This window comes from Fundulus heteroclitus, chromosome 22 (genome assembly GCF_011125445.2).
Source record: "Fundulus heteroclitus isolate FHET01 chromosome 22, MU-UCD_Fhet_4.1, whole genome shotgun sequence".
Taxonomy (NCBI): Eukaryota; Metazoa; Chordata; class Actinopteri; order Cyprinodontiformes; family Fundulidae; genus Fundulus; species Fundulus heteroclitus.
In genome coordinates this window covers 37,275,896-37,298,338 of record NC_046382.1, presented here as the reverse complement: position 1 = coordinate 37,298,338, position 22,443 = coordinate 37,275,896, and the positions used below count along the sequence as shown (strand labels likewise).

The window sequence follows — 22,443 nt, the reverse complement described above, 5'->3', positions numbered from 1 at the left end:
AGCACGATACGTCCCCTTTAAACACAGCCAAAACAGAAGCATGAGCAGGTTCCAAGTTTTTTTGAAAGCTTACCCTAGACTTAGAGAAGCTTACGAATTCACACTGTTTCCACCAATCAATACAGATCTTCCAGCAAAGGGCACTATTCCTTTAAGAGCCGATGAAGGGTGTGGTCAGATTTTCAGGTTTGAGTTGGTGTCAGTGAAACCTGTCCATCTTCCCTTGGTGAGTGTGATGAAGCAAGATGACAGCAAGATGAGAACTGTTTTAGTTACAGAGTCAAAGTGCAAACGATCCTGGGCGCGCACGCACACACACACACACACACACACACACACACACACACACACACACACACACCAGCTCTAGTTACATGACCTGTTTCCTATAAGCATCTCTTGCCTTGTTATCACCACCATCACTTGAACTTCAGAGGGTAGAACCTGTTCTGCTGGTGCGAATGCATAACAGGTCACTGGATTCATGAACAGAGAAAACTTTTGTGATGAGAAGAAACGTTGGTTGTTAGATTGGCCTTCTGAATTAATTTCAGAACATATACAATCATCTGTATTTGTCATTGAAAATCTTTGTACATTCCCACAAACTTTGTCCTCTAAATATAACTTTTAGGGAGCAGTGGGATGACACTGTGTGTTATTTACATATAGAAATATATGAAAATCTTTTAACTTTAGTCGAAACTGTACAAACCGCTGGTAAAATAATAAGAGCAAATTGAGATGCGATTAGGATGGGAAGGAAAAATAAGAATCCAGCTGGATTTTTATCCCTTCACCTAGAGAATGTGAGTTAAACCTTTGCATTCTCATTGCATAGAAAAAGGCAACAAGTCTGTTTGGAGTGAATAATTTAGCCTGAGTGGCATGATCAGTAGATGGAGATTACAGTAAAGCTTAGGTGGCTAGAATTAATTAGTCGTTTTTACAAATCAGAAGGAGGAACGGAGGTGGTTGAACATGAATGAGGAGAAAATCATTAATAGATCTTTTCAAGTCTGGTCTTTACTCATTGTGCCCATCTATGAGCACTAGAAGGGTACACATCATCTCGTTTGAGTTGTTTTCAGCTGTGTTTTAATGTTGCTGATCAGCAAACAGCTCCCTCTTGAAAATGAGATTGTGGTGAAACCATTTAAATACGAGGGACAAAATATAATTAAAAAATTGCCCAATTTTTTTGCCCATAATATTAGTTTTGTGTCCAAATATATTAAAATAATTTACAGTTGTTTTGTGATTGCCAAGACTCGATGCAATCTGCCGGGTTTCCTCGGATAGGAAACTTTTTTTTGACCAACCTGTATGATTTGATTGAATTTGACTTTGTAAAGTGCCTTGAGATGACATCTGTTGTGAATTGGCGCTATATAAACAATATTGGATTGAATTGATTTTGCTTCATACTTTTTCATTTTGAACACATCTTTAAGCATTTTAGCTTCTTTTCATGTTCCACAATTCCTTGATCAAATATCTCTTTTTACTTGGCAGACATTACAGGGAATGGATTCATTAAGGCTGTTTGGGAAAAGGACTTTTTCTTTTAAATTACTTTTTTCCTCCCTCTAAAGTGCACGCATCCACTGCAGATCAAATGCAGAATGAGTAAAACAGAAAGCCATAACAATAAAAAGGAGAAAAGTTGTTGTTTTATGATACGAAACATCAGTGTGTTTACTCTATTTTTTCCAACTATAGTCTTTTTTGACACAATAATCCTTTAATGAATTCAAAGCAGACGACTTTATTCCAATGATGGGAGGAACGTGTCTAAACATAAGGGATGACGTCACGGTTACGTAAATTACGCCAGCGTTGTGTAACCCTTGATTGTCTCTTGAAGAAACTAAAACCTTCAGAGCCTCCTGGAAGGGAGCAGCTCTCAGTTACAGCCGCTCCTGACGCTCTCCGTCTTATTTCTGTGTCACTTTGCCATCGACACAAAAATATAAGTACATGAGCGCTGTCTATTTCTTTAGCTCAGATGAAATGATGCTGGGCATAATTGTGAAAATCACATTGGCTCAGGTTAGCATGGAGGTGCAAACAGATGAAGCAGTGTGCAGAGCGCTGCAGGGGGTGAAAATCGTGCATTAACCGTCCCGTTTCTGGCAGCAGCGACGGAAACAGAGATATTATGTTCCACAGCTGCACTTCTGCCTTCTCCCTCCATTGTTTTGTGCATTGTTGTTGCAAAGATTTGAGTCGGTTTATGAGAAGTTCTGTGTTTTTCTGGGCCGGTGACGTAGCGTGACAGCGCCGCCGGGGGCTCCTGTTGCCGCCACTGAGGGATAAGCTAATCACACACGTGCACAGCGTGAGAAGTGGCTGCAGAAGCCTCGGGCCGTGAAAGGAAAATGAGCCAAGGTGTGAAGACAAGCAGCTGTCACGCCACCTTCGGCCAGGGAAGGCTTCACCCTTCCCCCCTGAGTCCAGCTTCAGGTTTTTTTCCATCTTGCTCTGCTGGGTTGATGCGGTCGGGTTTGACCTGCCGTGGGTTATTGATTGCTGGTATTAGGCTGCAGGGCAACACGTTAACATCGGCTGATGATGGTTTTATATGAATTCGAACCCCAGTGGACAGTTGCGGGTCCGATATGCAATGAAAAAGTATCTGCTCCCTTACAGATTTCTGCTGTTTTATTTTGTCACGTTTCACATCATCAGATTTTAATGCAGTTCTCCTGACTGGAGGTATCAAACGCTGTCAGTGTTACAACAGATTTGACAGGATCGTCACCTTTAGATAAAGTTCCAATTTTATCTTCTGTGTCCATAGAATATTTTCCCAAAAGTCTTCGGGACCATCGAGACGTTTTGTGGGAATGTGAGACGGGCCTTTGTGTTCATTTCAATCAGCAGCGTTTTTTTTATCTTGGAACTCTCCCGTACTTTCTGACTCGTCTCTTTCTTATTGTAGAATCATGAATACTGATGTTAACTAAGGCCAGTGAGGCCATCGGTGCTTTAGATGTTGTTGTCCCAAGTTCTTTTGTGACTCTCCATGGGTCAGCGATGCTCTCTTGGAGTCATTTCGGTAGGCCAGCTTCTCCTCAGAAGGGTTATCCCTCTTCCATGTTTTCTCGGCTTGCGAATAATTCCCATGATGTAGTTACCTGACTCCGCCAGATAGATTTGCTCCGCATATCCATCTGGAAACCTTCCGTTGAAGTAATTTTGGGAAGGGGCGAAAATACTGGTTAGCTGATTGGCCTATGTTGGTGATAGACGGGCCAAATGAACCAATCAGATTCGTCGTCGCTCGTAACAGAGCGACGATGAAAACACAACCACAAGCCAAGCTACTCTTGCTGCTGCAGGTAAAGGCTCGTTAGCTCAGCAAAGAAATACTCTGTAATGCCGATAAAACTTGCTCGATAGCCACGCTAACGCTAGTTTCATCGGCTGAAGCCGCCATGCTCTTTAGACTGAACTGTCGCGCTTCTCGTTGCGTCACACCTCAACCCGCCTCAAAGCCAACGCTGATTGGACGTTCGTTTGGTGAACGGCTCCAAATTTTTTTTAACGGAGAGTAGCCAGACTGATCTGCGAGTGAAACCTTGAAAGCTCGCGAGATCAGGATGGTCTCACAAGGCTAATGATGTAGTTCAGTGGTGTCCCAACATCTTTAAATGGCTCTGTAACATATTTCCACACCGATAGATGCCTACTTCATGTTGTTAGACAGGCTCTATTTAAGTGAGTTCTTTTATTCTACTGGCCTGGTTGTGGATGGGGAAATAGACTCAGCTTTCTAAAAAAAAAAGTTAATTTCAGATTGAACAAGAGAGGTGGTTTGTTTTTCATATGAAGCCATGATGCTTTGGCTTGCTCCTCTGCCTTAGGATAGGAAATCTCATTTAAAGCTGCATTTTGCTTTTACACAGGTTATCTCTGTCTGATGCCAAAGTATTTTTGATGACCTGAAACACTGACGTGTTTGTTGGAAAACAAAAAAGAAGAACTGTGTAAGGAGGCCAAATACCCTTTCCCATAAAGAAACACGTCTTATCAAGTTGTTTTTTTTCCTCTAGAAAATTGTAAAATGCTAATTTCAGTAAACATAAACCAGAACGATCACACGCTGTTAAAAGAAATAAACTAGTCTGCCTTAGATGGCATCGTAAACTCTTAGCCGTAAAAGTTTTCTATGCTGTTACTCGTGTGGCCAACGGCTGCTGTTTAAAATATCCTTTAGGGTTTAAAGAGTCCAGATTGTATCATCAGATGAACAGTGTAAATTGAAGCACCGTTCCTCGAGGGTAATAAAATGATTAAAACGTTGCAGCATATATTGTCTGATATTGTCACTGAACTAGAGAAGGAAAAAGCATGATCGCAAGATTTGAAATGCTTCTTATAATCAAGGGTAATAAGAGCTTTACTGGCAGGACTGGATGTTTTTGGTAATGCCATTAAAGTCCTGCAAACTTTGTGGTTTCAGGTCTTCACTCAACTGCAAAGAGCTTTGTTGGCTGAAAAACGTTATATCAAAGCCCTATACTCAGTAGATTTTTACCCTGATCTGTTATCTTCAGTATATTCATAAGTACAGTTAAAGCTGTGAAAGCCTAGAGTTGATATCACTCTAACATCTACTGAGCAGAGACAGGTCTGCCTGAAGTTATTGTCTTCATATGTCAGCAGTGGTCCCATCAAGTGTTTGCATCCAAACAGTATAAATTAGAAGAAAACTTGTCAGAAACGTATTCCCCGTGACAGAACCAATTTCTGGATCTTCCAGATTTTTAAACTAAGCGGTTTTGCAGATCTCGATCTTCTTGAGAGGTCGTGATCAGTTCCCAAAAAAGCCTTTGGATAAGAAGCACCAGACATTTAGAACAATGCCAAGTAAAGAGTAAGCCAGGGCTTGGCTGCAGGATTAACTGACAGCGAGTTACAGAAGGTATGAGGAAGCTTTACATATTGAGTATCTGCACTCATTTGATCATTTCACTTATGAAAGCTAATGGAATTGAGCTGGAATGTTTCGGATGAATGCTGAGTTTTAAGGGTCAAGCTCGGCGCTGAGGCTGGAATCCCAGGGATCTGCGGGAGGGTGGCGTTTGTTTGAAAAGCACTAATGATTTAACCCCGTCCGCCCTGCTGGAGCTCCTCATCGGTGTGCGTCAGGCCGAGGGGTGTGTGAGCTCCTGTCTCGTGTGTGTTTATGCGGACATGTGACTCGCTGCGGTTTAGAGTGACAGCTCTACTTCTCTCACTGAGGTTTCAGTATGCCAGGTATGTGTTTTCTACCTGCTCCGCTGCCTTTTGTCACTCCTTTAAAGAAAAAAAATAAATAAAACAATGCAGTTTTTTCTTTAATCACGGGAACCTCCATAACAGAACACGTTTAAGCCCGAACCCTCCCGGTCCCAACAGGTCGACCCCCAGATCTCCATTTAAAGCTTCTCCCTGGAGTTTTTGCGGATGATGAAAATAGGCGGCCGCCCGCATCGCCCGGCTCGGCTCGCTATTCTCACAGGTCTAAAAGCAGCGTGGAGATGTACCGACGAATCGAGGCGGAACAAAGAATGTTATCAGCCTTTTTACATCACCGTCTGGCAGGCGGAGAAGTCGGAGCTTCGATTTGAGCGATGTTTTGATTTCAAAGGCTCCCGAGGTTGATAAGTCGAGGGCACGGAGTTTGCCTTTTTTTTTCTCCCCCCTCCCCTGTCGTTATTTTGCCGTAGATTTTCTCCCAGTCTTTCGAGTGAAGGGCTCATTACTCACCGCGCTTCAAAGGTGACCTCTCTAAGTGTTTTCTGTGTTCTGATTGCGTGTTTTGTGTGTCAGGCCGCAGCGGCAGCAACCTGTGGTATGCTGGGCCGCCGCATGTTTGACCTTCTGTCTCTCCGGATTAGTTTGTGGCCACAGGGCGGGGTCGGAGGTGATGAATCCGTGCCGGTGGCAGCTGAGATCACAAGACAGTTGTGACAGGTTGGCGTTTGCGGCTCGCAGTGCTCTAATTGGCTACCGTTGAAACGCTGCGTCACTGAGCTGCTGTGGTTGCATAAGAGACCAAGGCTTATTGCTACTGTTCGTGAATGATCAGTCTATTAATGGTGCTCACTACACACCAAAACAGGAGGATGTACGTTCAATTTTTGTTTTTAGAACTCCAAATTACAATCAGCGCTTTGCAAAAAGGTTCAATTTATATGCAGTTATGTAGAATTTAATTATGTCCCAATGCTGATGGCATTGGATTGTTGCCTCTTCTCCTGAGCTAGCATGCGGCAAGATTGTAAACAAACAACTGTCCTGACAGGAAGAAGCCTCCAGCAACCGGTTAAACACACGCATCCAGAAAGATCGTAGTTAAAAAGCAGCGTTGCCAGATCTCGTGAGAAAAACAAGCTCTGTGAAAACAAGCCCAACAGCAGCTCAACAAGCAACCCACCAGACAATAATACAGAACCCGTATTCAGTATAAACTTATGTATTTAGTTTTGTATTCCTACCCACCGCAGCTTTTCCTGAAGTGGTGTGGGGGAGATATTTTAGCTGGCTCGCCCCAGTCTCTATATAGCCCTTGTTACACGGTGCGATGACCAGAGAATGAGGTTCTGTTGGAGGAAAAAAGCCAAGCCCAAATAAGCGACTTCACATTCTAGAAAAAGGCCGGAAATCCACAACCCGTGACTCATGAAATTTACAAGCGACTTTAAAAAACAAACAAGTCCAAAGTCACTTAAACTGAGCGGATTTAGCAACACTGTCAAAAAGCTTCCTGGGATTCTTGCAGAGATTCCTGCAGCATGGAGAGCATCACCACATAAGCACAACAATGCTGTCTAATGTCTTTTGTTTAAATTAGAAAATCAACAGTTATGCCTAAGGTGCCTAAACATAACACTGGATATTACAGTTATATGGCTATCTATTCATTGTTATTGTGGTCTTGATAGAACAAACCTTTGCTAAATTTTAAAGAAGTAAAGGTGCTTATTGTGCAGAAAGTGATTTTAAAATAGCAACATTTACTATGTAAGTTTGAAAAAGTTATTTTTAGAGCCCCAAACTTTTGCACATTACAGGAAAACATTTCTGATTTTGTCATATAACATATATATATATATATATATATATATATATATATATATATATATATATATATATATATATATATATATATATATATATATATATATATATACTGTAAATAGGTTGGGGTAGAAACCCCATAAATTGTGAATATTTTGTATTCTGGACCACTGGAGTGCAGAGACTTCTATTTCTGAGGAATAAGTTTACTTTTTATTTAAGCTTTTAACCAATTCAATCTTGGTAAATTCTTTGTTTTCTCTAAGGGAGAGGACATCCCTGTTTACCAAGAAGAAGTAAGATCCAGCTGTTACAGAATAACATGCTTTTATTGGCATTTTGACGCATATCCAGCTTGTCTTGTCGGGCTGAGCCTCTGACTGCAGCAGTATCCGTCAGATAGCACTAAATATACTTCCACATGGTTGGGTGACATGAACTCGTTCCCCTCTGCAGCCAGACCGAGGTGTCTTGTCAAAATTTGGCTTCGCGTCGAGCGGCAGCTGCAATCCAAACACCAACGGCGAAAGGCTGACATTTATTTACACAGAACCTTTGGTGTCAGACATCACCAACTGCATCACAGTACGGCAGAAGCCACACCATCCAGGAAAACAAAAGCAGGTTTAAACAGGAAAACCTGTTGAAAGGATTCTTTTTCTTTTTTTTTTTTTTTTTTGGACTCTCGTTGCCCCGCTTCAGTACATCTGAGTAACCGGTGCTGACGCAGCCGCTTTCCTTTGTGCAAATTCCCATCAAACCTGTGGCCGGAATAGACTTGGCTGGTGAAGGCTCATCATTGTCGTTGTTGTATTTGTTCTATTTTAAAAACACAGGCTGTGTCACAGTCGTCTTACCAGGATGAAACTTGATGCAAGATTTGTCATAAAAGTGAGCAACCTTTTTTTTTTTTTTTTAGGAAGTCTCTCCATTTGGCACACAGGATTTCTTTCCCCTTTTAGATTAAACTCCGTAACGATTTTGTCATAGAAATTGATTTCCTCTCACTCACTCATCTGAAGACTCGAGGATTCGGATGCTTTGTTGCCTCCAATCAACAGTAGGAAGGAATATGGGAGTGGGAGCGGCGCTATCATCAAAGAGAAGGGAGCAAACAGCAAATTGTTGAACTTCACCTGAGTGCGAGGCCCTTGGCGTCACCTTTGACCTCTGCTTTGTGTTTGCGGGGTTGAATGCGGACGGGTTCAGTGGGTGCATCGGGAGGCTCTGTGGCCCGGTGAGGCTCTGCGACTTCCATTGTTTTATATCCTGAAATAGACTGTTGGGACTGTAGGGTGGGTGACGGGGGGGGACAATGGTCCCAGACAATCAAAGAGTGGAACCACACACACCAGGGGCCGGTTGAGATCAGGCCTTTTCAGCTGACCTACAGCGGTGGCCGCAGCTCCATCTGCTGCGCTGTCTCATCCGTAATGGGGGTTTGGGTGATTGTCAGTCATGGGGTTAATGAGTTTAAACCTCAGAGACGGGCAGACGATGGGACATGCGCCGCATCTGATAAGATAATGGTGCTTCTGTGCTCTGCCTTTCCTGCTAATTGTATGCTATCTGCACCTTGATCTGTGTTTGGACGTTTGCTCGTTCAGTTTGTGCATTTTTTTGTGAAAGATCGAGATCATAGTCAGAAAGGTAATACTGTATTTTTTAAAATCTGAAGCAGAACGGAGCGACAGAACCTAAAATTTAATTATACTCTTTTTTGGTATTCTTTCAGTATGACAATGATCCTATCCTGATAGTCATATCATGTTTTTGTTCGTTGCAAGTTTCTGAATTGAAATAACACATTTTGTTTTTGAATTGGCTTGTTTGTTTTGCTTTAACTGAGATCGCTGGCTGAACGGGTTTAGGCTCTTTTCTTATTTCCGGGTAAACATGTGCTCTTAAATGTGAGCGATAATTAAGAAAATATAGAAAACAGCTAATATTTACTTATCCCTGAAAATATTGCATTGTTCCCACAACAGAAGGATAGGCTCAATACAAAACAAAAACAAAAAATACAAATAGTAATCTTAGCACACAAAAACAATAAAACTGCTTTTACAAGAAATGCAGAAGGAAATATACAAAATACAGTAATATGTGTAGAATACATCCAGAGATACACAGCGAAGATTGCTTTTAAATTGAATTACGTGATTTATTCTTGCTTTTACTTTGATTGGCCCTGACTGACAGACTGAGAGTCTAAATGCAGATATTTTCTAGATCCCTAAATGTGCCACATGCCTTACTTGCTGCCAGGTGGCGCTGCAAACAACACTTTTCGGTGTAGAAGTTGTTAGTGAGGGACTAAGATATTATTTTCACTATCAGTATTAAAAGTGAAGTCAGAAGAACAATGCAGATGTAAGAAGCTAACTGAATGGAAAGGTGACTATTGCCTCTTCTCACTATATAGTGAATTACTGCTCACAGGCAGAGAAAGATTTGGCACGCTGTTGTTACATCTCATTATATAACAATAATAATAATAATAATGTGTTATGCGAAAAAACAAGCTACAATGAAGCAAGAGTTCAATAAAAAAGTAATAAAAAAGGGGAGGGAAATAAAGTATTATAGTTTAAAATCAGAGGCAGTTGAACTTGAAATAAAGGCTTTACAAAATCTATCAAATCAAAGCAAAGAAAGCAAAGATATGGGATTGAGGACTAACTTGCTACTTTATTTGTTTTATTGCAAAGATCCGAAAAATTAGAACAAGCGTTTTGAACAGGCTAAGATTAATAGTAGGTAGGTATTAAACATACTTTTTACTAAATTATTTTTATGAAAATTATTTTTTTATTGATCTGATGTAGTATTTTCATCAATCTGCATATAGTGGTTTTAACTTAGAGAACTAAGTTACTGAAAAACTTTTAAAGGTTGAAAATAAACATTTCTTTCAACTAGTGATTTTATGTTTTCCACACCTCCACGTTAATCGTCTTGTTAGTACATGGTTTGTAGGACTTAAACAAAAGTACTGTTATCCCACCTGCTGTTCAGGGACGTAAGAACATGCTCCGCACACAAGACAAGGCAATACATGGAACTGAGCTCCTGAGAGCAAGACGAGAATTTTGCTATATTTTGGTAAAAATCATGATCCTATTACAAAACAAATGTGAAAATTTGCTTTAATGTGGATGTAGTTATTGTAGAATATTCTACTCTGGGTTTGATCTGTCCATATTCCTTCATTTCATCTATACAGCCCTTTATAACATCCAACCAGACAGCCACAGTGCTTTACCATAAAATTACATAAATCATTTGAAAACATAAAAAATAAGGAAAATAAATCTGAAATAACATGCCAAAGTACTACTGAGTAATAAAAGCCTTCCTAAATAAGTTTTGATTTAACAACAGTGATTTAGGGGAGATTCAGAGGAAGCTGTTTCCACATGGGTGCTGTGACTGAGAAGACCCGGTCACCCCAAGAAGAACTGGGATGATGACCTCATGGACATTAAAAGCTTAAAAGACAAGTAAAAAGCTTTTTAAAAGCTATTCTAAAATCGACAGGCGGCCAGTGGAGGGAAGACAGCAAGAAGATGAAGGAGGAAAAAGCTCAATGCTGATAGTTGCATTTTCACCAAACAAACACCAGTAATGTTCAAATATTGTGTTTTTTATGTATTTAATGCAGAGGTGGTCCTATTTGCCTTTGGTGATTCTGCAAATAGAATAAAGATTTCATGAATCTCAAACTGGATTTCACTTTAGATTTTCAACCAGAGCAACGCTGTCCAGACTTGATAACTTGAAACAGCGCTGTTTAGCAGCGACAGCAAGCTGGGAAGCAGCTCCTAGCTTTAGCGTCATTAGCCGCTAACAGCTAACCAGGGTTTGTTGTTTAAAAATCATTTGCAGCTTGTCTCCGAGTCTGTAAATCAGTACCCAAAAAAGTGCTGCCACAGAACCTCAAAGTGCTGAAGGCCTCTTTACCACGAGCTGTTGTTACGCTCGACCAGATATCTTCAGCTGACTCTGTCAACGCAACAGCGTAATCAAAGAACGTCTTCATTTATTCCTTCAAAATAAGAGTCTCAAATAAAAATATTGCTGAGTGTCGAGCTTAAAATAATCACGTCCCTTTCTGGAGCTCATAATGATATCTTCCACTTCCTACACCAGCGTAAGTCACATGCTGACAGCAGCTGGATAAATTGATATATTCTGGTGTTTTAATGGCGTGCCATGAGGTCTTTTTACAACTGTACTCTTAATTAAATACAAATTTCCCTTACAACTGGAATTGATGCAGACAAAAAAAATGCCAAGAAATGCTTTCTTGTTCTTTTCATTTGTTGTAATTGGTTTTTGCTTCATGGTTGTAGTCACAACAGATTTCAGAACCTAAAAGATTTTCATTAGAAACGTTGACAGTAAAAGAAAGAGAATGGTTGTTGTTCCACACACTCACAGTTGATGTTTGGTTTGACATTTTTCCCTCGTGTGCCGATGCTCTACGTGTTGATGGATTGGGTGTGGGCGTAGCAGGAGAATCAGCAGATAACGGCTCTAACTATCCATCCTTAGTTTAACTTTTCACTTGTGGCTTTACTCTGTTTCTCATCATCTTTTACTCAATTTAGGAAAATCTAATGGTCTCTGTGGGTGAGAAACATCAACCCCCTCAGAGTTTGACTCTGCGGTTCTAGTTGATTCTTTGCACATCATTGTCCATGTCTTACAGTTTCTTTTTTTGTGCCCCTGCATGTGATCAGGTTTGATAAAGTGCGTTGTGTCACTGCTGAGGGCGGCTGTGTGGAGTTCAGCAGGGCTGCAGCTCTTCTGTTGTGGTTATCTTCAGCAAAAAAAGAAAAAAAGAAGCCTGCAGACAGATCAGAGGTTAAAAAGCTCTTTGTTCAGGGTAAATGTTTTCCACCCGGAGCTGTTTTTATGGTTTGTGTTTAAACACAACACATTTGTCTTTTAAATGCGGTACGTAAACTCTGTGGAGGTTTGGGGAGAGGAGTCTATTTTTTAGGTCTTGTTTTGCAGGCTTGGAGTTTAGATGACAAAAAAGGTTGTTGATACTTCAGATTTGTTTCGTCTCTTGTACTGTTTTACTGCTTTTCAGGTGTTGTAAAGTCTATTTTAAATCAATTATTCCTACTGCTGCTAAAATGCAACACATTATTACTGTTAGAAGAAAGCAATGTACATTTGATCATTGTTGTTTTGACTGATTGTTTTAAAGGGATAATTTGGACTTTTGAAAGGCTGCTCTTTAAATTTTGTTAAATATTATTTCCCTAAAATGTAGTCAACCAATGTAACATTGCAACAAGCTTGTAAGAAACTAGCCAACAGCTAGTTAGGTGGGGCCTCTGTTTTAGCTGATTTTAGTGCTTTAAAAAATAAATCTGTGAGATATAAGCAGATATCAAGTCATTAGATTGGCATCTGTGTTACTATTGGGAGTTAATGTAGGTTTAGGCTACATCAATCCATCTGATCAGCTGATTGTTGCTCTGCACAAACATTTTGCGAACAACAAGAGCAAATCACACACTTAAGCTTCCCTGGTAAGGTCTATTCCGGGGTTCTGGAAAGGAGGGTTCGTCGGATAGTCGAATATCGGATTCAGGAAGAGCAGTGTGGTTTTCGTCCTGGCCGTGGAACACTGGATCAGCTCTATACCCTCAGCAGGATCCTGGAGAGGGCATGGGAGTTTGCCCAACCAGTCTACATGTGCTTTGTGGATCTGGAGAAGGCATTCAACCGTGTCCCTCGAGGGATCCTGTGGGGGGTACTCTGGGAGTATGGAGTACCGGGCCCGTTAATAGGGGCTGTCAGGTCTCTGTACGACCAATGTCAGAGTCTAGTCCGCATTGCCGGCTGTATGTCAGACTCGTTTCTGGTGAGAGTTGGACTCCGCCAAGGTTGCCCTTTGTCACCGATTCTGTTCATAACTTTTATGGACAGAATTTCTAGGCACAGCCAAGGTGTTGAGGGGATCCGTGTTGGTGGCCTTGGATTGCGTCTCTGCTATTTGCGGATTACATGGTCCTATTGGCTTCATCAGGGCGTGATCTACAGCTCTCACTGGAGCGGTTCACAGCCGAGTGTGAAACGGCCGGGATGAAAATCAGTTCCTCCAAATCTGAGACCATGGTCTTGAACCGGAAAAGGGTAGAGTGCCTCCTCCGGGTTGGGGAGGATGTGCTGCCCCTTGTAGAGGAGTTCAAGTATCTTGGGGTCTTGTTCACGAATGAGGGGAGGATGGAGCGGGAGATCGACAGGCGGATTGGGGCGGCGTCTGCTGCGAAGCGGGCGCTGTACCGATCCGTTGTGGTGAAGAGAGAGCTGAGCCAAAAGGCGAAGCTCTCGATTTACCGGTCGATCTACGTTCCTACCCTCATCTATGGTCATGAGCTTTGGGTTCATGACCAAAAGAACGAGATCCCGGATACAAGCGGCCAAAATGAGTTTTCTCCGTAGTGTGACTGGGCTCTCCCTTAGAGATAGGGGGAGGAGCTCAGTCATCCGGGGAGGACTCAGAGTAGAGCCGCTGCTCCTCCACGTCGAGAGGAGCCAGTTGAGGTGGCTCAGGCATCTGGTCAGGATGCCTCCTGGACGCCTCCCTGGTGAGGTGTTCCGGACACGTCCCACCGGAAGGAGGCCCAGGGGAAGACCCAGGACACGCTGGAGGTACTATGTCTCCCGGCTGGCCTGGGAATGCCTTGGGATTCCCCCGGAGGAGCTGGCCCAAGTGGCTGGAGAGAGGGACGTCTGGGTCTCCTTACTGAAGCTGCTACCCCCGTGACCTGACCCCGGATAAGCAGAAGACAATAGATGGATGCATGGAACAAGAGCCGGACAAAATAAAGGTCTTGAAATTCTTTAGACCTGCTGCACAAGTGACAAAATCCAAAAATGTACTTGAATATCGGCAGACTCGGAGTGGGCTGAGAGGTCGCTGCTAATAACATGAACTGATGCAGACGAAAGTGACGTGAGCGCCGTTTGGTGGGGGAAATGGAGACAAACTCGGTAACAGTCGCTTGCAAAACTATAGACATTGAATATCCATGAATTATGCTACGGATACGAACAGTGTCAGTATGGGTGCTTTTTTTCACCTGCAAATAAGAGCTGACTAGCTGATAGTCTCCCAGAATTTGTACAGTTCTTTGACAATATGATGTGCGAGAGGTCCCGGGTTCAACTCCCGGACGAGCCTCCAATTTGTTATGGTCTGGCTCTTAGACCACAACAAATCAAAGGGGAGCCATGCATGGGGTAACTTAAAATGGGGATTTATTTGACAAACAAAATCATAACTTGTTGGATAGGAGAGGGAAAGAGAGAAGAAGGTGGCAGAGAGACAAAAAAGAATGAGCTGGTCTGGTCTGGTCTGAGCTAGGGTTGATCATCTGGCGCTTGGGGGGAGCTACCAGGTGAGGAAGATTGCTGATTCTTAAACTGGGCCCGACGTCAGTCTGGCCAGCTGCCTCCACTTCCAATCAGCACCAACTACGAGCTCTACCCAGGGACTCATAGGAAAGGCCTTGGTCAGTATCACTTTACACTGGCTAAATTCAGCAGTAAGTGCTTACTGTGGACATTATCGTTCCTTTTTGTAAGCAAAAGGAAAACTTGTGGAAAGTTCTTTCAGTCAGCTGACTGGCAGTGTGCAGAAAAATATGGTGGGCAGTGCTGCAGTACTCTAAAACTGTCTACAGCCACAGAAAGCACCAGTAACCTCTCTGCTTCTTCTCATTATAAGAGTATAAACCCTTTGAAAGGTATGGATGGAGATTTTTTTGCAGTTTTAATTTTTGCTATTTCACTTTTTTTTACTGCACTTATGCACAGTGATGTAACAGTTTGATGTATCAGGCTCTAGCCTAAACGACAGAAGAAGCTGAACCTTTAGCTTTCTCTCCTTTCCCAGGGAGCACATCGACATGACGTCTTCTCCATTTTCTGCTTTGTGCGATCAAACAAACTAGCATCGAGCATCTTAGTCCGTTCCTACCTGTCCTGTGGGTATCTGGTCCTTTTACATAACTGTGCCGCAGCTTCCACGCAGGTCGCTGCTTGTCTGGAAAAGATTAAGCGGGGTAAACCCAGCAGGGCGACGTCATATTTGCCATCAGTTATGAGCCTGCATTCTCCACCGTTTGCTCAGCCGCTTGGGCCTTTTCCCTGATCACTGCTGCGCTTCATATTACCCAGATGCATGCAGTATAGGTTGCATAAAAGGGGCTGAGATGTTGCAACCTGAGTGTGAACATGTGACAGGTCAAGAAACTGCGTGGAATCTCCTAATATGGAAAGGGTTGGCTTGGCTGCTTTCTCAAATCCTGCACTGTTTGTCTGTTTTACTCTTCACATGAAACTGGGAGCAGATTTCATAACGCAGCGCTGACAAGAAAAAGACCTGCAATTTTGAAAGATTACCAAGAGTTCTGTTTGCTGCCAAGATCCGACCCAAAATCACGTTTGCTTGAGAGAAAAGGCGGTTTGAACGCATGTTTTTACCTCTGTGTTAGGTCTCTTTGAGCAAGGCCGAATTAAGCAGAGGAAATGAAAATAATCACCTGGCTGTTTGTTTTTCAGCGGAGGTCCATTTTGAAAGTAATATTTCTAAAGACAAATCGTCGTCCACTAAAGCTTATTTCCTCTCCAGTGGCACATCTGCTCGGTACGCTTGTTGCTGGACTCCAAACGCTTATCTCCCGTCCCGTTTCCAAAGGTCGAGTTTTGCTCCAATATGTGTTTCTCAATCAGGATCACCACGAATAAACAAACAAACAAACAGATACAGAAGCCACACCAGTGACGTCTGCTTTCTTTTTTTTCAGCTAATGTCATGTGTATTTTAACTTTATTTTTTACTATTAAGTGAGCGTTAGCAGATGACACTCACTAATTAGACAATCCTTTTCCTGTCATGAGACAACAACAAGTCAGAAGATAAAACTCTGACAGTTTATTTCTGCCGCTTGCATTCTGTCTGTTGCTGGTGCGCAAAACTATTCCTTTCTTCAAAACCTCAAAAAGATGAGAGTTGGGAGGGGTGGATGTGCATGTCACGATGACCTCTGAGGACCGTCAGGCTGGAACATCGCTATCAACTGACTGGCAGCTCAGAAATAGTCCTTGAATGCCTCAGCAGCAAACACTAAAGGTGTTGCTTGAATAGTAAATGCTGGCAACAAGAATGCTGTCGATTGCAAAGACAGCATTCCATTACGATTGCTGTCGTAATGGAAGACGATTCGTGTGGCCGAGGCTGCAGCGGAGGCGGCCTGAAGGCCACAGTTTGTGTTGCGTACGATGACTGTCCAATCACGTGGGGTTTTATGAGATGGCTTCTTTACATTGATTTGTGCCAGCAACAATTTGAAACTGGAAAAAACAGGGATTGCATTTAGGCTCAGCTGTTGCTGTAGGATGCAAACAAATCAAAAGCATATAACCGTCAGCGCAAAACAGCTTTATGAACAAAGTGAGCTAAAGTTGATCTCACAGGAAAGCCAGAAACTTTGGAGCTGAATGTCACAGACTAATCCATTTTTTTTTTTTGCTTTATTGGTTTTTTAAAATGTATTTCCTGTATGGTTCTGTGGTGCAGGAGCAGCTCGGAGCGGCGTAAGGAGAAGTCCCGGGATGCGGCGCGCTGCAGACGCAGCAAGGAGACGGAGGTGTTCTACGAGCTGGCCCACCAGCTGCCAATGCCCCACAGCGTCAGCGCTCACCTGGACAAGGCCTCCATCATGAGGCTGGCCATCAGCTTCCTGCGAACGCGCAAGCTGATCGCGACAAGTATGGACACCGAAGCTCCCACACACACACACACACACACACACACACACACACACACACACACATACAAACATGCAGTTGCAAGGTGCAGAAAGGAAAAAATGCAAATAGAGAGCGTGCCCTGCTCCAGGTTCTGTGACATCTAGTTTGAGTGGAAGTGTTGGTGTGTGACTTATTGTTCACTGGGGTTGGAAGGCTGCTTCTCCTCCTCCTCCTCCTGCTTCCTTTGTCTTAGTAAAATTAGAAGCTAGGAAGGTCAACAAAAGCAGGAGACTTATTGTTCTTCTGCTTTGGTGTCTCAAAATGAGATCTGAGGGAAACCAAATTAAACAACCTGCAACGTCACTGGTCAATGACGTGAATTTTTTTGGGGAAAACAAAATGTTTATTTTTTTTTGCTTCCTGAGTTATAAAAGCCTTTGTGTGCTCAGTTAACCCAAAAGGGGACGGTGGGGAAATGAAAAGCCTGAGGTGTTCATTAGAAGTAAAAATCTGCGGTTGGATTCAAGGACTTTTATTTTGAAATTTTAAACAGGCTAATGGATGTATTTTCAGACTAGATGGAGCTTCTGCTTGAACGGATTCTGATAAATGTCGTTTCATCTGGATGGGAGAAAGAACAAAACACAAACGGGAACTACGTTTGGTAATGTGAAAAATGTGAAAAGTCTTAAGAAGTCAGTGCATCCTGAGAGAATAATTAAAATAATAAAATAAAATGACCAGATTTATACTTCATTTCTCTGTATTTAACGTTTGATCTAAATCAGTTATTTATGAAGTGATTTCCTCCTAATTCAGTATATAGCTAAAAAAGAGGATTATATTCATATAAAATAAACATGAAAGCAAAAATGTGATTTAAAAAGTAAATACTGCGCCTGGCGCCTGTAAAGACAGCGCGAGAAGTTATATTCAAATGAAAATTTCAGGAACATCAAATAACACACAAAAACTGCTCAGATAAAATACAAACAGTCTTTTAGACCCCAAGATTTAAGTCCCAATGCTTTAATGGCAGTTTTTAATTCCCCTTAAAAAAAGTATATTTTCTTTTTGATTGTTTTCACCTTTTGTTTTTAACCTGAAACATGTATGCGTGTTGCTGGAATTTTGGTGACAGACACGCACAAAGTAGTGCATCATTGCAAACAGGATGGAAAATTATGCAAAATGGTTCACAAATAACAAACTAAAAGTGGTGTGTGCATTCGTTTTCAGACCCTTTTAATGTATTCCAGTCCAACCGAATGCATTCAGAAGTGAGCTAATCAGCCAAGAGAGTCATCCTCTGGGTAATTTATTCTTAGTGTAAATTCAGCTGTCTGTTTCTGGCCTCAGATGTTTGTTAGAGGACACGAGAGAAGACCAGGAGACACAGACACGCAGGTCTTCTGTGGAGCAGTTTAAAGCAGGGTTAGGTTCTGAAGCAATACCCCAAGCTTTGAACATTTCAAAGAGCTCCGTTCAACCCATCATCTGAAGATGGAAAGAGTATGGTTCCACTTGAAAACCTACCAAACGTGGCCGTCAACCTAAACTGACACGCTGGGAAAGGTGGGCATTGATCAGAGAAGCAGCCATGAGGCCAACGGTAACTCTGGAGGAGCTGCAGAGCTGCACAGCCCAGGAGGGAGAGTCTCTTGACGTGACGGCTACTACTCATACTCCCCACACGTCTGGCCCTGCTGAAAGAGAAGCAAGAAAAAAAAAAGCCATTGTTGAAAGACTGTCAGAAGACGTTCTATTTACAGTTTGCCACAAACCACGTAGCGGATAAAACAAAGATGTGGAAGACAACGCTCTGATCCGATGAGACCCAATTTGAACTTTTTTGGCTGACCCCCACATCCCCCCTGAAAACACCATGGAAACAATGGGACATGGCGGTAGCATGGCATCATTCAGTGAGAATGCTTTTCATTAGCAGGAACAGGGAGCTGAGGGGGAGGGCGGATGATGCTGTATTCAGGGACATCCGGAAACCCTGTCAGTGAGGGCTGCTTCTTTAAAGTTTAAACTCAGGAATTTAGATGTCTCTACGTTTTCTGGATAATTATCCATGAGTTTCTCCACTTTTCAATTGCTTGTCACTACTTTGTGTTGGTCTGTCACATAGGATCCCAGTGACTTGGGTCTGGTATTGTGATGTGAAAATGTATACACGGTGTGAATACTTTTACAAGGCACTGCAAACACCGTCTTTATGTTTTGGATTATTATTGCTTAGGCTTTTGTAATCTAATCATTTTATGTGCTCTTTCCCTTTTTTATTTTTTTCATTTTTTATTTTATTTATGTACTATTTCCATGTAAAATAAGCAGAACTGTTGAGACTTTTCAAATAAATCCGTTAACATATGGTAGCATTATTAAAAAAAAAGACAAAATGTAGTTTCTCCAGAAAACATTTTATAATAACGTCAGTCGTCTCACAGGGTTGAAATATTGCCAGCAAAATAGATAGTTGACAGACAGATATATTTAAAGTGACAAATCTGTTTTTTTTTAGTTTTTTTTTTTTTACATAATTCAGATGGCTTTTTATAGAGTAGTGGTTTCCTGTACTTAGCTCCAAACAATAACTGCCAGCTCAACAATTCGCTCTGAAAACAACATGTCAGGAAAACAGGAAAACATTTTGATTTATAAAAGAGCTTAATGTTATCTGTAAATCTTCACCGCCATTTTAATCTGCCATCACACTGCTCATATGTACCTTTTTGATGTTCTGTTTAGATTGTAATGAACTACTTTGCATTGTACGCAGAGGATACAGCCAGGCGTACGGACAAGGCTTCCTTAACAAACAGCGATCGCCGCTTCCGATATCTTGATTTGTCCACCTTCATTAATCAGGGGAGTAATTTCACTGTTCTGTGGTCCTGGAGCTGCTAATAATTCCCCAAGAAAGGAAGATCATATTTAAAATGTCAGTTAGGGAAATATTCAGGAACAGAAATTGAAATAATCCCAGGATGTGTAAAGAAATGGGGAATATGGATATCCTTGTAACATTATATTGTAATGGATAAAAGCATCTCTTAACAGAATATTTAGAAACTGTCTTGTTTGTTGTTGTAATTAATTTCTTTTTAACCACCAAAAGAATCCAGCCTAAACATGACTTTTTTTATTTTAAACGTGTTTGGTTGTTTGGCTTACGGTAAAATACAGTTCAAAAAGCATATTAGGAGAAAAGCACAACTAGTTGCTCATTTGTATTTTGTGCTCGTAGAGCACAAAATCTAAAATTGAAGTTAAATCTTTATTTATTGAACTTTCAACACTTCAGATGTAGGATACAGGGTCCTCCGCCATTATTGGGCCTATGGGAATCCTGTCTAACTGGCAATTATTCTAAAGGTTAAAACAAACCAGGCTGGACAAGGAGCCATCTTCATCGTTCCCTCCTTGCACAGGGAGCAGGGTGCTACAGGAGGTCAAGAAACTAGACTGTCTATTTAGACAGCTAGCTTTGGATCTGCTTCAAATTAAAGGGAGACTGCTCTGAAACGACGAGAGCACAAGCACATATGCTGGAAACTCATGAATAATTTATTTATTTTTTATTGTAAAGTTAAACTTACTTTGAGAGAATGTGGCTGTGCGAAAAGGAGAAGCTTTTAACTGAGCCATTGTGGTTATAGTTTAATTTCCCAAGGTTCTAAGATATCTGCTTTTGAAGCATCTGGTGGCAGAAAAACAGAAGGCATTTGAGCGAAACTGAATCTCGCTAAAATTAAGAGGACAGTTTCCTGAAAGGCAGGACCAGTCGCCAAATTGAATGCAGAAACTTTGTAAGGGTGTGAGGCAGAGAAGGAGAAAGAGGACTGCGGCTAGAAGGAAGGTGAGCAGGAGGAAAGACGAGGCCGAGGAGGAAGAGGAGGAGTAAAGGTAATGAGGGTAGGAGAGAAGCCGGTGAGAGGGTAGGAGAGAACAGGGAGATCCATGCCATGCAGCGGCAGATAACGTTATCGGGCCTCTCTGATTGCTCCGTGATGCAGGGGGGAGATACTAGAGAGGAAGCACAGAGCTCTGCCCATCGTTCGACTGGTGCTGGCGTTATCCCCGCCAGCCATAACAGCCGACCGTCGTGGCGCCAAACGAGCTGGCGCGCGCGCGCGGGCTTGAACAACGCCGGCCGGGCGTGCTGTAGAGGCAGCCGGAGCCGGCTGCTGGCAGAAATCACCTCTGTTACATAACATGAGCTCATTGGGAGACGAACCGCTTTGATGATGCGCACCTATTTGAGATGATCAGGCTTACACAGGGGAGTTGATTTTAAAAGGTTTTATGTTGTTTTTGTTACTTTATAATTGAAGGTTCTGAGTAAACAAGTGCATAAAAAGCTTGTTTGTAATTATTAAATATTTGAGTTATCCCTTGTTGAAAATGATTCATTTTAGAGAGTTAGATTTACAACTGAAAAACAGATCCTGAGAAAATAATTGAAAGTGGAACGAAGAATGCAATTATGTAATACAAGATATATATCTATGACAGAAATAGAAAACTTTTTCTCCCCAGGATAGAAAAGCAGGGTTTTTATAAATATTTTCTTCGGAACCAAAGTCTTTGTTTTGGAACCTTGCTGATCAGACCGGACGTATAGAGAATGCAGGACGCTGTTGTCACCTGTCGTTCACAGCTTGCAAATTCCCTAAAGCTTTCTCATTAGCCATCCAGTTGACTTGCAAATTTTGATCAGACTTTTAAAATGTCACAAGAAACAAAACAAAATGCAGGTTAACTGTAATTGTTATAACGTGAAAAAATAATAATTGGCCAAAAATTATTCATGAGCTGCTACAACAAATTATTGTTTTTGTTTTAGTTTACATTTCTCATCTTTACATATTTGTGTTTTTATTGAAATTGAAATTTGCAGGACATTTATCAGTTTATGTGTGCAAAGGTTTTGAAATTATGTCTCATGGATTCATCTTTAACATCACAAAACCAGGTTTTTGGGGCTGGGCATTTGTGGTTTTATGATCTAAATATTTGATTTAATATATTTTGCTTCTCTCATTTTCAGTTTTCAAATCTCATCCTTTTGCATCTTACTGTACAATTATTTTTTTTGTACTTTTTTCTGTGTTATGAAATCCTAACAGAAAACATTAAATATGAGGCCATGTCCCCTAAGCCCACATCAGAGCTCCGATGATGCTATCAAGATTTCCTGATGCTTTTGTTGGGAGTTACACACCCTCATGTTGGTCCTTTCATGTTTGCGTTTTTGCTGTTTGAGTCAAATTCTCCTTCTTGTTACAGTCTGAGACAGAATCCCTGTCCTGCCTCTATATTGTGCATAAGGCAGCAGCACAAATGTCAAAAAAGGGCAGAAATTATCAGTCCTGCAGCTGCGAGTCCAACTCTGTTCTGCATCCCATTATTTTCAAACGAGGTCGGTTACACAACCGAAGAACAACAGAGGGTATAAAAGTACAGCTCAGTCCAAATGAGTTGTAATCACGGCTAAGTTCAGTATGTAAGCCAAAGGTGGCACTTATTCTTCGGATCAGGGTCCTAAAGAACTCTGCTGCACTTTGGGGCCCATGAGAAAGC

The 22,443-nt window shown here is 41.8% G+C and overlaps 1 protein-coding gene across 1 annotated transcript in view; it reads left to right on the top strand.

Moving 5' to 3' along the window:
* epas1b (endothelial PAS domain protein 1b) overlaps positions 1-22,443 on the top strand; it is a gene marked incomplete at its 3' end in the record, with an annotated part of 67,847 nt that overhangs the window by 14,808 nt on the left and 30,596 nt on the right. Inside the window, 1 exon segment of the mRNA NM_001309914.1 lies at positions 16,679-16,869. Coding sequence (NP_001296843.1) covers positions 16,679-16,869 — 191 coding nt within the window.